Below are 16,286 nucleotides of genomic sequence, written 5' to 3'. Positions count from 1 at the left end.
GTAACTCCTAAAGTTTTCCTATCATCTGGAATTTCCATCACCAACCGAGTGGAAGCAGAATTGATGATTTAAGATACGCATGGAAGAAGTCCTAGTAGAGTCTAGGGAAATTTTTATGATCATTTGGACACACTCGTATGCGTTAAATTGTTTTGTGATTTTAGGACTTGGGGACTGCGAGACAATACTTGGGATGAGTATGAGTAGGTGTGAAAAGTAGTAGATGCATATACTACCGGAAGCATAGGACTCACGCTTGGATCAGGGAAAGTCACAAGGTTACCAAGAAGCCAATAATTGATTTCGTTTTATTCAAGCATGTTGTTACCATCGTTTCGGTAATGACTAAGAAGATGATTGTTATTCTGACCCTAGTGGTCATATCAAATTGAGTCCGACTACGATGAGTATGTTATGTGGTTCAGAGAACCAAGTTCGATGTAACATCTGACTTAAGCCATAGGATTGAAGTAAAAGATAATCGAAGTGATCGGTAGAGGTATCGCGACGGTTGCTTGTAGCTAGAAATGCTACCTTTTAAGATTTGATTAGAACATGAAGTAAGGTATAGTCTGTTCTGGAATTTGACTCTAAAAGACCTGAGTCCAAGCAATGCATCATACGACGAGAGGTCATTAGAGCATGAGCCATCGGTCTATTATGATAATCGAAGGAAGAAACTTATCTCAAGTTTGTTAAAGAAGGAGTCTCCAATAAAGATCGAGATCGCGGCATGAAGATCATGATTGGAAGTCTAACATGAGATAGAGAATGGGTCCAAGATCGGGCATCGCCTTCAGTCAGGAAGTCTTAGAGTTAGATACTCGTCTGAAGAAATATCAAAGTTACGGTTATTACTTAGGATGAAGAGATAACATATGGAGTCATCATATGAGCACTGTTTCGTTGATGATTACGGGATGTAATCATCCTAAGGGGGAGATAATTGTAACGCCCGTAGATCTTGGCAAGTCAATTTAGAGATAATAGGGGTTGAAAACAACTTTTTGACAAAATATTATTTAGAATAAATAACCTTAATCAAGTTGTAGAATATGTCTCAAGGGTTCCGTACATATAAAGAACGCTGAAATCCGAGTTATAACGAATAAGTTATGGCCCGTCAAAGTTTTTCGGCAAAACCGGCACGACACCGTGAGATGTAAATAGTGAATTTACGATAGAAGAATTTTTGGCGTTATTAATATAAACCAAAATTTTAGTATACGTTAAACGGAGAACATCCATAAAAAGAATGCCCAAATCTGACTTCGTATGAGAAAGTTATGATTTTTCTAAGATTTGGCATAACAGTGCACCGCCCGAAACTCGAATTTTAGTTCGAGCGGTTTTTGGCTTACGCAAACTTAATTAGAGTTGAATATCTTATTAATAGGAACTCAAAGGTAAAAAGATAGACAAAAACGGAGTCCGTATGAAGGAGTTACGAATTCTTCGCGGTCATTTAACAGTCTAATATCCTCCTAGTGTTAAATTTAAGATCGGTCGAGAACTAGCCGACGGAGTCTAAATGAAAGTTATAGATCTTGTTTTTACCTACGCGTGGAAAAAATAACGTCAAAAACGGAGTTCATATGCGAAAGTTATGAATTTTTGAAAATCGGCTGATTTTCACCCTGTGTGCGTCGCCACGTGTCAGCACCATGCAAAGTCTTGGAGCCTACGCAACACCACGACGTGGTGAGGGCCACCACGACATGGTGACGCTCCAGGAGCACTATAAATAGAGGTGTCGGGGCAACCCTCAACCTCACACCTTCACCCCTTCTTTCTCTCTCTAGAAACTCTCTCTAAACCTCCCAAAACCCCCCCAAAAAGCCTAGGGAACCCCCTAGCATGAGGCGGAAGCCCCGGAGCGCCTGATGGCTCCGAAAAGAAGAGCCTTCGGCTTAGAAACTCTGCTCTAGCGGAGCCCGGTTTCCAAGGAAACCCGCTGTAAGTGAGTTATACCTACTCTATCTTTAGTATAGCTTATGTTTTAATATAGTAACGTTATTATGATCTTATAATGAGTATTTGGGCTATTATTATGACTTATATAAGAGTGTTTCTTAACGCTTATATAATATTAATAATATCTAGACTATTGATTAGTCGTGGTTAACGTTAGACTAAACTCTAGTGGTAACGATACTAGGTTTTGTCCGATGGAAATTGTTTTAACAGTAACAAAGTGCTGTCCGAGTACCGAGTCATCACCTTATCAGGTGAGTGCATGGTCCCTTTCATCTTACACATAGATATGAAGTATTTTATATAAATTACGTGTTATGTGTGCATATTATCTGAATACTTGCTGTCTATGCTGGATGAACGATTTTATACATGTTTTAAATGATTTAAAATGTATATGCATTTTATATCTACGATAATGTTGGGGTAAAACATGGGTAGATGTAATAGATGGAATATGAGTGAATTATGAGTTGAGAGGTGTTATAGACCACGAGGTGAGGGTGAGAGGTGGACGATGTGAGAAGCCTTTTCGCAAACAATGGTCCCGTCATTCAGCAAAGTATGGATGACAACCAAAGACTATTCTAGACAGTCCAGTGGAACACTAGCAGGCTCGCAACCTGTAGGTGTTGTGAACGATGTGTTCACCCGGTGTACTCTAAACCTACGTGATCATGCAGACTTGATGCCTAAACCGTGGTGATCATGCAGACTTGATGCCTAAACCGTGGTGATCATGCAGACTTGATACCTAAACCGTGGTGATCTTGCAGACTTGATGCCTAAACCCTGGTGATCATGCAAACTTGATGCCTAAACCCTGACGACTATGCAGACTTGGTGCCTGTTGTGTAAACCGTGGCAACGATGGACTTTGTGCTGATTCCTTAGGATGATTCTTAGGAATGAATAAACGAGGAATAGCTGATTCTTAGGGTAGATCCTTAAGACTAAAGAAGATAATGGGGATGAGTAATTGGGTTGATTGTTTGATTGTTTAAACATAATAATTATATTATTGTGGGTTGAAAACCCTATGTACTCACCAGGTTTCCCAACCTGACCCACTCAGTTTATTTATATCACATGTGTTGATATGAAGTCACATTACACTGAGAGATTAAAGACATGTGGATCACTAGTGTAAATAAATGTAAGTTCCGTTTATGCTTATGTTTCTGTATTGACGATGACATTCCAAACGTTTTAAAATGAAGAAAATACGTTTCTTCGAAAATGTTTTGATAACGTATTTATCGTGTTTTTCTAGGAACAAGTTCTGCAACATTTTTATTAAAAGAAGTACTTTGATTTTTATAAAGCATAAACAAAATTGGTCTTTTTCTGGCCGTGAAAAATGGGGATGTCACAGACGGTTGCCTCCGAATTTGGCGTCAAAATTGGTAGTTATGAGACATAACTAACGCTTGCATCATCAAGATGTCATCAGCTACCTCGAGCCTCCCCAGGGGCGTTGCCCCTTGGAACTTCGTTCGTTGACCGGTCAGGGGTTCTGCCCCTTGGACCCCGCTAGGGGTGCTGCCCCTCTACCCTGCCAAGGGGCTGCAACCCCTTAGACCCCTACATCCAGGGGTGTTGCGCATTAACACTCGTATTCTTGAGTTCACATTTATCATTCTGAATGTGCAACCCGCACCTCCTATCTCGGTTAGTAAAGTGAGCCCGACATATCTCATTATAAATAATAATTACATCAAAATATGATGATAACATTAAAATCACCAACATAAGGATCTCGCAAGAAATATAAATTTTGAATGAATTTTTTAGAGGGATGATTAAATGGTGTGTTTTTCAAAATATCGCACCAAAAAATCATACTTTAATGGTGCGTTTTATAACAAGTCACACCAACAAACCGATTACTTGATGCGATTCTCATTTTTTTATGCGATGTATACTTAATATAATGTGGTTTTTAAACTAGATTGCACCAAAAAAAACATCACACTATTAATGAATTATGTACTAGTGTTACGAAGAGACATGAAAAACCGACCCTAAATATTTCTTTTGCAGGAAGTATAGTTATAAAAAGTTTCTAAAATTTAATTAAGAATTATAAAGTATAAATTATTATTGTGTTCACATTTACGTTTTTACAAATATTTTTAACAACACTTGATGGGATGATTATTAGCCCTGATAGATGATCAATGTCCGTTGATCTCGTAAAAAGCCAATTAACCATGCTTAGTATATAGTAAAAGTAGGGGAAAATGACTTAGGAGGGTAACTACCCCTTATCCATGTTCACATATTAGCAAATTCTTCTTTTTTGTACATAATAAAAAAATTAACTTGTTTTAATTGTTTAAATTACACCAATATTACCGGCTAATACTTGTTTTAACCGGTAACTCAAAGGAAAAATGACTTAGGAGGGTAACTACCTCTTATCCGTGTTCACATATTGACAACTTCTTATTTTTTGTACATAAGAAAGCAACTAACTTATTTTAACTGTGTAACATCCCAAAAATCATGACCAAAAGTTTCGTTTTTAATTTAATATTAAAACCATAATTGTCAAATCATTAATTTAATACTCCGGCATCAGGCCCCGCCTGGCATCGAGCCCCGCTCGGTATACAGATCTGTCTCTCTTAGGCCCTGCCTGTCTCCGAGCCCCACCCGCTAAACACATACAGTCATATAACATGCTAACACATAAAGAAACATACTCCACTGTATCCCTGTCCTAAGAAACACACTCTGCTAAAATGAGATACAGAACATCGTTCGTACTCAGCTAGTGATGAGATACGGGACCTCGCCCACACTCACCTCTTTATCAGGCACATACAAGTATCACACAGACAACAAGTATAATCTGACATGCAAACATTTCTCGGGCACCCACCTGACATCAGACCTTGGTCTGTAATAACATACTAGCATACAATGCCTAGGGCTAACCCCCGGGTCTTCCTACTTATAGACTACATGGGCGGGCATTGTGGCCTTAGACCCATTCACACAGTGAGGAGACTCACCTTGCACTACTGAAGCCCTGGCTAGAACTAGCTGAGTACGAACGAAGTTCCGTATCTCATTATTAGCAGAGTATGTTTCTTAGGACAGAGATACAGTAAAGTATGTTTCTTTATGTGTTAGCATGCCATATGATTGTATGTGTTTAGCGGACGGGGCCTAAGAGAGACAGATCTGTATACCGAGTGGGTCTCGATGTCAGGCGGGGCTTGATGCCTGTCGAGGCCCGATGTCGGAGTATTAAATTAATGGTTTGACAATTATGGTTTTAGTATTAAATTAAAAACGAAATTTTTGTTTATGATTTTTGGGATGTTACACAGTTAAAACAAGTTAGTTGCTTTCTTATGTACAAAAAATAAAAAGTTGTCAATATGTGAACACGGATAAGAGGTAGTTACCCTTCTAAGTCATTTTCTCTTTGAGTTACCGGTTAAAACATGTATTAGCCGGTAATATTTTTAAACAGTTAAAACAAGCTAGTTGCTTTATTACGTACAAAAAAGAAGAAGTTGTCAATATGTGAACACGGATAAAAGGTAGTTACCATCCTAAGTCATTTTCCCAAAGTAGCATGTTAAGAACTATAAACTATTATTGTGTTACATTTCACAAATGTTTTTAGCAGCATTTGATGGGATGATTATTAGCCTTGATAGATGATCAAGATCCGTTGATCTCGTAAAAAAACAATTAAGCGTGCTTAGTATATAGTAAAAGTAGCGTCAAATCTGCAAGAACTTGTGGTTATATATAGCTATATAGCTATAATTAATGTAAACAAACATGAGATGAGTTAGCATGAAAAGTAGCAAACTTGAATTAATAGCTAAAATCTTCAATCTAGAAAACACAACAAATTTGGTTGAAGGTTTGTATAACTAAAGTAGCAAACTTTAATTGGAAGTTAAAATAGTTGACAATGTTCTTTGTTAGACGTACCCGTCATACTCAAAATAAAGAAAGCTCAAAACAACTTAAGAGAGAGAAATGCACCAGGTTTTTTTTTTTTTTTTTTTTTTTTTTTTTGAATAAAGCCTTTTATCTAAACAATAAATAATGGTTCCTTATTACTCCATTCCAAGAGACCGATAGTCTAAGCTACCGTCGGTGTTGTTGATAAGTCATTAACAAAGACATGAAGAGTGATCTAGAAATCCAGAAAACCAAAAAAGAAAACCAAAAAAGAAAGCAAAGCAAAGAAAATTGAGGTCGATCTATATATGCCAATATTAATTAAGAGCCTTTCATAATCGTCAAAGAACCTTCCCCATGCCAATTAAGGTTTATTGAAGCAATAGAAGTCAATGTGAGTGATACACAAGTAGTGAAAAACTGAAAATAACACTTGAACCTACCTGAAACCGACTAATTATTAAGGTGGCACATTGATATCCAAAAATGATTGGAAAGATATGATCGATCACTTTGGATTTTCATAGCACAAACTAAGACAACATTACGATAGACAATTGTCTAAGAAACAACATTCTTTCATTCTTTGTAAAAAAGAAAGAAGAAGAAGAAAACTCTTAATTGAGCTAAATATATTTTGATGTTGTCACTTACCTAATTTCCACAATATAATAATCTTCTGTAATGCTGCTTTTCCTATTTTACCCCTGGATATCTTACCATATTGATCTATCGTTCTTTCATTTTGTGAATATAAACTTAAATAGAAATGATTATTATTATTATTTTTATAATGCACTATTTGATTTGATACATGTTTTAATGAGTTTTGGATGATTAATTCAATAATTAAAATAACTTTTAATAAGATAAATTGAAATTAAACTTGTAAAAACAGCTTACATTTTTTTAAACGGCAAACGATTTACCGGAAGCCGCACTAATATTGAAATTAAACTTCTAATGAGTTTTGGATCTAATGAGTTTTGGATTATTAATTCAAAAATTAAAATAACTTTTAATAACTTATTTTGTAAACTAACTTACACTTGATCAATATGTTTTAATTATTTTTAACTAAAAAACATATAAATTTGCTTTAGAGTCTTACTAAAATAGGTTATAGAAATATTTTACTTTATTAATCTATTAACAATTTAACGTCATATCCTTGGCAATTCAACATCCCAAACATAAAGTCAAACTTCTGACATATATAATTAATTTATCGTGAGTTTATGGACAAGTAATTTATCCTTTTCTTCAGCAATTAAAAACCAATAGCTCTAACGAAAGAAAAGTAGTGTGTATTATAAAACTGTTTAAATGTTAGTATAATATATAGATTAATTATTTTTTCATGGAAATTTTCAGAAAAAACACTATATTTCAATCATTTAATTGAAAAGCTATTATTTAAAATTTTTCTTTCAGAAAAGACACTAATATTTCTAAAAGTTTTCAAAAAAAAACATTATATTATTTTTTTTTTTCAAAAATCATAAATTTTAGTTTTTTACAGCAATATTATACTTGAAATGGATTAAGGCTCGACGATGATTGGAAGTATATCGTTCTTTTTATGTAAATAGTATATCTCAAAAATAAATATTTGGTTATTGTGTTAACTATAAAAAATGTTTTTGTTCTACAGAAACTTTGTATTTTTACATTCAGTTTAATTAATGTGGTCAATTTCTATTATATGTCTTGTCACATATCATATTAGGTTTAAAAAGAAATGATGCATCAAGAATTATAAACCACTCTTTTGACGATTGGAGGTAGGAAAAAAATTGACAGTTTGTTATCAGAAAATAAAGCATATAAATCTTTTTCTTTATAGAAGATAATAATTAGGTGATATCGTGATAGGATTTTGTTTGGTCAAGGGTAGCTTTGACTTTTGCTTCAATCAAACCACTCTTTGTTGGATCAATATCTGTTCATCCAACCTAGCAACTCTCTTATCCCCCCTGGCTCCCTATGTTCAGAATTCATTTCAAATAAAATTTAACATTCATTGAATTAATAACATTATCTATTATTTTGCATTAACTTATGTAATAAAATAGTTTTTTTTTATTGATTTACTAACTATATTCTTAACCCTATCCATATTTTACCAATTTTATGATAGTAATATATAGAATAAAACATGTCATATATTTACGTAATAAAATCATTTTATATATACACAAATTAGAAAAATCAAACCATGAAAGTATATGGTGTTGAGTTTTGAAAGTGATAAGTTGGAAGTTGATGCATAACGAGTTTGTGTAGATTCCAAGGAAGATATTAACCGAATATAAACCCAATTATTAGTTTATTTGCTTCATAATAATACAAAAATAAATACCATGTGTTTTATAGGTCTACCATCCCTCCAAGTATCCACCTAACAACGAAAAAATGACATTTCAGCAAATGCTCGCGCATTTCCTTTATAAGGATTGTGTTCCATTTGCCACACCACAACAACACTTGGCATTTGCAATTAACTAATTAAAGAGATTAAAAGAGAGATGGCGGCAGCATGGTTGCAAGTGGTGGTTGCTATGGTGGTGTTGGTGGCTTGTGGTTTTCCTGCCACAATCGAGTGTCGTATTCGTAATTACAAATTCAATGTGTGTGGCATTAAAGTTATTAATTTAGCTGGATTAAAAATAATATTAATTAGTTGATACAAACAATATATATATTTTTTAGTTTTTTGTTAATAACTTATCGTTTCGATGATGAATGCAGGTGGTGATGACTAATACCACAAGACTATGTGCAAGTAAGCCGATCGTAACGGTTAACGGTCGTTTCCCCGGTCCCACTTTAGTTGCCAGGGAAGACGACACGGTGACAGTCAAAGTGGTCAACCATGTCAAATATAATGTTTCCATTCACTGGTTAGTAATCATATTAATTATAATTCTATTCTTAATCAAATTTATTATATTCATACTTAGAAATTGCTTTTATTTCATTCTAACTATTTTGTATATAAATTTAATTAACAGGCATGGGGTGCGACAACTAAGAACCGGATGGGCAGATGGTCCTGCATACATAACCCAATGCCCGATTCAGCCTGGAGGAACCTATGTATATAAGTTCACTCTAACGGGTCAAAGGGGCACACTTTGGTGGCATGCACATGTTTTATGGCTAAGGTCCACCGTCCATGGTGCCATTGTCATCTTGCCTAAGCTAGGGGTCCCCTACCCTTTTCCCAAACCAAACAAGGAAGTTGTCGTTGTCCTAGGTAACCATCCATATATAGCTTATGACATATAATATAATATAATATTTTAATATACTTGTTATGAAAATCGCAGGAGAATGGTGGAAATCAGATACCGAAGCTGTGATTAACCAAGCACAAAAGTCCGGACAAGCTCCGAATGTTTCAGATGCTCACACCATCAACGGGAATCCTGGACCTATTCCGAATTGCTTAGCAAACGGTCTGCATTTCTTCCGAGTTTCTTCTCTTTCTTTCAGTCTGCAGCAAATGGTCTATCTAGTGACGAATTACGTATGTGGCTAAAGTCGTTGTATGATATTTCTTTTTATGAAAACCAGGTGGGTTCAAGGTAGCGGTGGATCAAGGGAAGACTTATATGCTAAGAATCGTGAATGCTGCGCTGAATGAAGAGCTTTTCTTCAGGATTGCAGACCATAAACTTACAGTCGTTGAGGTTGACGCTGTTTATGTCAAACCTTTCACCACAGACACGATTCTTATAGCACCAGGTCAGACAACCAACGCCATCGTAACCGCCACTCAAAAAGCCGGAAAGTACCTGGTTGCGGTCTCCCCATTCATGGATGCACCAATTACCGTCGACAATTTGACAGCCACCGCCTCTCTTCGTTACTCCGGTGTTCTCACTTCCACCGCCACCAAACTGGTGGCTCCTCCACCGCAAAACTCAACTCCGGTGGCCAACACCTTCATAAACTCCCTTAGAAGTTTGAATTCAGCAACATACCCAGCGAAAGTCCCGTTAACAGTCGATCATTCGTTGTTTTTCACAATCGGATTGGGAATCAATCCTTGCTCGACTTGTGTGAATGGTAGTCGGGTGGTGGCCGACATTAATAATATCACGTTTGTCATGCCGACAACCGCTCTACTGCAAGCTCATTACTTTAACATAAGTGGGGTTTTTACAGATGATTTTCCAAGTAAACCATTGATGCCGTATAATTACACAGGCACACAACCCAAGAATTTGGCAACAAATAAAGGTACAAAGCTGTATCGACTTGCTTATAACTCTACTGTGCAACTGGTTTTGCAAGACACCGGGATGATTGCGCCGGAAAGTCATCCGGTTCATTTACATGGATTCAACTTTTTCGTTGTGGGGAGGGGTATAGGGAACTTTAACCCGAATAAAGATCCGAAAAGCTTCAATCTTGTTGACCCTGTTGAAAGGAACACGGTTGGTGTTCCGGCGGGTGGATGGACTGCTATAAGATTCAAAGCAGATAATCCAGGTATGTACAAAATCTTGAATCTATAACATTCATTGTCTGAATATGCATCATCTAAAATCGGTTATTGTTTGAATTTAATCAGGGGTATGGTTTATGCATTGTCATCTGGAAGTACACACGACATGGGGACTGAAAATGGCGTTTGTTGTCGACAATGGGAAAGGCGCAAATGAATCTGTAATCCCACCTCCAAGTGATCTTCCCAAGTGCTGAGACCATTTTTTAGGGATATTCATATTAGAATTTTGTGTTCTTTTGGGTAGCCCAATTTAATTGGGCTGCTTAGAGTTGAATAAATCAAAGCCCGACTATATTTGGTTTTGACTTTTTGAGTGATCTTTTTTGTTTTTTTTTCTTTACTAAAGCATATGGGTTGATGTATTATTGTAATTATCTATAAATACGAAAGTAAGGCTTTTAAATTTACTAGCCCAATTAAGAGAAAATTGATATTATCTCTTGTTACTTTTCATTTCAATATCTTGAAAATGAAATGTATTCTTTTGTACTTGCTACGATATAAGTATGACCACAAAATGGTAAATGGGTAATTCTATAGAATTTTGATCAAATGGTATGTCATTTTACTATTTTTCATTAGTTCTACTGATTTAGATTAAATTACACGAATGATTCATATGGTTTCCGATAATTTGTGTGTTTGGTCCATATTTTTCTTTTAAAACTCGGATAGTATTCGTGATTTGTTTTTGTTGTGTGGTTAGTCCCTTCCTAACTTAAAAAAGACTAATTTGCCCTTATCTAATTATTTTCTAATTGATTTGTTTTTATATATTATTATTTATATTGTTATATAAATAAAATGACACACACACACACACACACACTCCATTCCCAACCCAATCATGTTCCCTTCCTCCCCTCACCCTTCTTCTTCCCTCAAATCCGACGAACCCACCCTTTCACCTCCAAAAACCACCACCAATCGCCTTCGACAACAAAAATCAAAGTTGTAATTTAAAATCAAAAGTTGAAATTGCCATAAACACAAATGTAACATCTTGACCATTAGGTATTTCTATTTACGCCCTTTATATGTAAAATTGATTGCAAATTTGTCCTTTGTAGCATTTTAGGGGAGGAACGCGTTTCACCACGTACGCTCGACTTACTTCTTGTACGCTGGACGTACGTAACATGGACCAAAACCCCAATATTTAGGGTTTGTGCACTAGTTAAACACCTTTATAGCCTTAATACCCTTTCATTTATCGACCTCCTTCCCTCATATCGACCCTTGCAAACCCTAATCCATTTTGAGAGCATCTTGAGCAATTAGTGTGCGTTTTGGTGTTCTTAGAGGAAGAAGAAGGAGAGGAAAAACATCTTGGAAGCTTGAAGCACATTGATCCAGAAGCACATCATCATTTTGCACTACTTGGAGGTAAAAAGTTCTAATCTTGATGAAGTTTTTCTTATATCTTTATTAGCCATGGACTGTGTTCATTTTGGTCCCATAAGCTTGATGTATTTGAGTATGGGTTACTCTAATTCATTTAAGTTGTCCTTTCAGACTTTTTAGAGTGTTTAAAATCATAAAAATGTAATCTTGGTCCTTAGTTTTCCTCTATGCATGGACTAGGATGTCTTAAGGAGTTAAGAAGTTAGGGATTTTGGTATTGAGCACTTAATAGCCATGCAAGATCATAAAGTTGGAAACTTTATGATCAAGGACATCATTTGAGGGCTAGATATGGATTTTGGATGAAAGAGATTAAGAGATTAAGCTCTTAATAGAAGAAAAGGTGGCAGGAGCATACGTTGGGCGTATGTTAGTGTACGTTGCATGTACGTGATCAAGGGCCCGTCTTTTGGTCAATATGTTGGTATGTCGCGCGTATAAGTTGGGTACGTCGGGTATACCCATCTGAATTGACTCAGTTGGCTTTTAACTTTGACCAGGATTTGACCTAAGGGTATTTTGGGTATTTTTGAGTTGTAGTTGAGATTGGTCACTATTTGATGTATAGATGACTGGTAGTTGATTTTGGAGCGGTGTCCTATCCAACTATCTGTTCAAACTGTGAGGTGAGTTTCCTCACTGTATCCATGGGTCGAAGGCACCAATGTTGACTTATTATTCTGCAATGTAGAATGCTAGTTGTTATATGATTGTTACATATATGTTTGTATGACCGGGTTGAAATAAACCCTAGGGTGGGGCCCACTATTATATGATTAGGTTGAAATAAACCCCAGGGCGGGGCCCAATATTGTATGATCGGGTTGAAAGAAACCCCAGGGCGGGGCCTATTATGTTATGATCGGGTTGAGATAAACACCAGTATGGGGCCCACTATCATATGATCAGATTGAAATAAACCCAGGGCATGGCCCCAGGGTTTGGCCCATATTTGTTTATTTGGGTTGGAATATACCCCAAGGCTAGGCCTAGTTTTACGTTTGGTATGTGGTATTTTGAGGAAACTCACTAATCTTTATGCTTATAGTTTATGTTTATGATTTCAATTACTTTTGGTACAAAAGGGAAGCACCCGACGTGATAGTGTATGATACTACCCTCATGATTTCCACACTTTTTGGATACTATTACTCTGATGTTTTGGATATTGTAAACTGTTATTGACTTTGACCTATTTGGTGATTGAAACTATTGATTTTTAAATGAAAATTTTAATCATGGTTTTTGGGTTCTTATAAGTTTGTATCAGAGCCTTGATTTGAGGGATTCGGGCACACTTTTGGGTGTGTCAGAACTCAAACTAAGGAAATGATAATATTTTCAAAAGAAAAAGAAATTGAATTTCGAACAAGATTTTTACTAATAAAAAGGTTGCAATGCGTGCAATCAGTCGAGATCAAGTAAGTGATTCCCAAATTACCCATACATATGTATTATGATCAGTATGCTTGATATGTGAATTGCAAGCTAGATTAGGGTTAAGAATACCTTCAGGAATCATATGATAGCATTACCTAATTTTGTGATGCATTATAGCCATAGAGGATGGGATGTTATGTGTTACCTAGAATTGATACCGGCTTAGTTAATTGCTAAGTGTATGCTTTCAAAGTTGTATACGGTTATAATCATATAACCTTAGAATGATTGATTTTGCCTCATTTCATGTTCCTTGTTTGGTTGTGGACTTAGGATAGAATCATCATTTGATAATCTATGTGATTCCATTTTATTTATAACTTACATGCATAAGGCAACCAACAAGGTTGATTGAGGTTCTCGCTATTGCAAGCGGTGGGAGTTAAGGATTCTTAGGAAAGTCTAGGATATGTATTTTGTTTAGCATAAGATTAGTTTATAGTTCTAGTGTGGTGACTTATAGGAATTAGGATGAATCTTGAGGAAGGAACAGATAGGTATGAAAGGTAGTATTGGCCCGTACTACTGGAAATACATGATCTATACTTGAGACAAGAAAATACTTGGAGACTCTAAGGATACCTGTATAGTGAGAGTTCCCTCGAGTCTAATTGCTGACTATTTATATGTTTGTGATTTATTTAGAGGATGGTGGTGATCACTCGAGGAAAAGGTTATGGCTCAGGTTCGGGTTCTGGTTCTGGATCTGGCACATAACCGATTGATGAGAGGTTACACGAGTTCATTGCAGCCGAGGTTACAAGCGATATCTTGGATGATACTCATGTGATGTTTGGTACCATCAAGGAGGGTACTAAGGAGCTTATGGATGAACGAATCAGGTGCTTTTGAGCAGAGATTGATGTGGGTCAGATAGGAGCACGAACTCCCTTATTTTGGGAGTTCAAGGCTTATGGAGCTCCTGATTTCTTTTGGGATAAGGACCCCATCGTGAGCCGATGTTGGACCACCGACACGGAGAATGATTAGCAGACTTGTTTTTTCCCTAAGCGGGCAAAGGTGGGATTTGCATCCTGCCTACCGAGGAACCGAGCATGTGACTGGTGGGATGAGGTTGGTTGAGTTGTAGGGTCTACGGTAATGGAAATCATGACTTGGGAAGAGTTTGTTACGTGGTTCCAGAGGGAGTTTGCACCGGCGATCGAGGTATAACAGTCGACGAGGGAGTTCTAGGACCTTCGCCAGACTATTGAGACTGTGACATAGATTACCACCAAGTTCCGTGACAGGGCTCTATTGGTTCCACAGTACACTGTAGATGAGGTGATGAAGAAGACGAGATTTCATGAAATGTTGAGGGATGACATCATGGAGTTTGTGAGCTTTTCGGGGTGTAAGAACCTAAATGATATGATTGAGAAGGCATGTGAGTACGAGAGTGAGTTGGAGATTCGGAGGAAGCGCAAGCCGGAGCAGGTGTAGATAGTAGCGGGCCATGCTAAGAGGCCCAAGTCTTCTGATTCATGCACCAAAGGCCAGCAGGGTCAGGGCCATTACGGCAAGCGCAGCAAACCACACAATAGGGCATGTCAAGTGGTGGGTTCAGGATATTTTAGATGTGGTCAACCGGGTCATATGAGTAGGGGCTGCCCCCGGAGTGCTCTAATTTTCTTTCATTGCAATCAGAATGGCCATAAAAAGGTCGATTGTCTGAGATTATCTGGAGGGGCAGTGGTGGCGCTTGCACCAACCACCTTGAGGATTACTGATGACAGCTAGGGTAAGGCGGAGACTCTTGTGGTGAAGACCAGGGCATTTCAACTGACCACTAATGAGGGTCGTACAACACCGGATGTGGTTACTGGTACATGACTTATTCATATCTTTTATTTCTTTCCTTATTTATGATTATGTTATATCTGATCTTGTATAGGGAACTTTTTAGTCAATGGTATGGTTGCTCATGTGTTGTTTGATTCAGGTGCTACCCGATCCTTTGTATCTATTGCACATAACAAGAAGTTTTGTGATGCTCCCGTGACTCTAGATTACCCATTGGAGGTTGATATTATGGATGACCATTCTGTTGAGTGCTTTGAGGGTTCACCGTGGGTGTGTCCTGAATCTGTTCAGCGAGATATACTCTATTGATTTGGTTCTGATTCCTCTGCGAGTGTCGAAGGTTATTATCGGGATAGATTGGTTGAGCCCCAATGAGGCCATGATTGACTGTGAGCGCTAGCTAGTGAGAGTTCAAACCCCAAGTAGGGTAGAAATGGTTATTCCTGTTGAGGGAGCTTCACATGGGCAACTCTTTGCTCAGCTGCGAGGGCCAAGAGATATCGTCAACATATTTGTTTTGGGTTCCTGGCATATGTGGCAGATACTGGAGTAGAGGGAACAACAACGTTGAATGAGGTGCTCATTATTTAGGATTTCCTCAACGTGTTTCCTGAGAAATTGCCAGGAATGCTTCCTGAGAGGCAAGTCGAGTTCCGGATTGATTTGGTTCCTTGAGAGGCTCCAATAGCCAAGGCACCGTATCGCTTGGCACCAGTAAAGATGCACGAGTTGTCTGTGTAGCTTCAGGGGGTGCTAGAGAAGGGATTTATTTGGACGAGTAGCTCACCTTGGGGAGCATCGATCCTGTTCGTGAAGAAGAAGGAGGTTCACATAGGATGTGCATTGACTACCGGGAGTTGAATAAGCTAACGATGAAGAACCATTACTCACTCCCGAGGATCGACAACTTATTTAACTAGCTTCAGGGTGCATCTTGGTTTCCCAAGATTAGTTTACGATCAGGGTACCGTCAAATAAGGGCCAGGGATGATGACATGCAGAAGACGGAATTCAGTACTGGTTATGGTCACTATGAGTTCGTGGTGATGCCATTCGGGTTCACCAATGCATGAACAACTTTTATGGATTTCATGAATCGGATTTGTAGGCCAATGTTGTATCGGTCGGTCATAGTATTCATAGATGATATTCTGGTCTACTTCAAGACCAAGGAGCAACACAAGAAACACTTGCGAGACGTATTGGAGACCCT

At 37.5% G+C, this 16,286-nt stretch overlaps 1 protein-coding gene across 1 annotated transcript; it reads left to right on the top strand.

Annotated features, from left to right (window-relative positions):
- The first annotated feature begins 8,380 nt into the window (after window positions 1-8,380).
- On the top strand, window positions 8,381-10,833 carry LOC111893174 (laccase-4). The gene is made up of 6 exons (XM_023889241.2): window positions 8,381-8,537; window positions 8,659-8,810; window positions 8,922-9,166; window positions 9,240-9,368; window positions 9,487-10,407; window positions 10,490-10,833. Exons 1-6 carry the CDS (start codon window positions 8,436-8,438, stop codon window positions 10,618-10,620), a joined length of 1,680 nt encoding a protein of 559 aa, XP_023745009.1. The 5' UTR covers window positions 8,381-8,435; the 3' UTR covers window positions 10,621-10,833.
- The last annotated feature ends 5,453 nt before the right edge of the window (window positions 10,834-16,286 follow it).

Source organism: Lactuca sativa, chromosome 8 (assembly GCF_002870075.4).
Source record: "Lactuca sativa cultivar Salinas chromosome 8, Lsat_Salinas_v11, whole genome shotgun sequence".
Lineage (NCBI taxonomy): Eukaryota > Viridiplantae > Streptophyta > Magnoliopsida > Asterales > Asteraceae > Lactuca > Lactuca sativa.
Note: the sequence above shows the minus strand (reverse complement) of the source record. Positions and strands in the feature narration are given on the sequence as shown.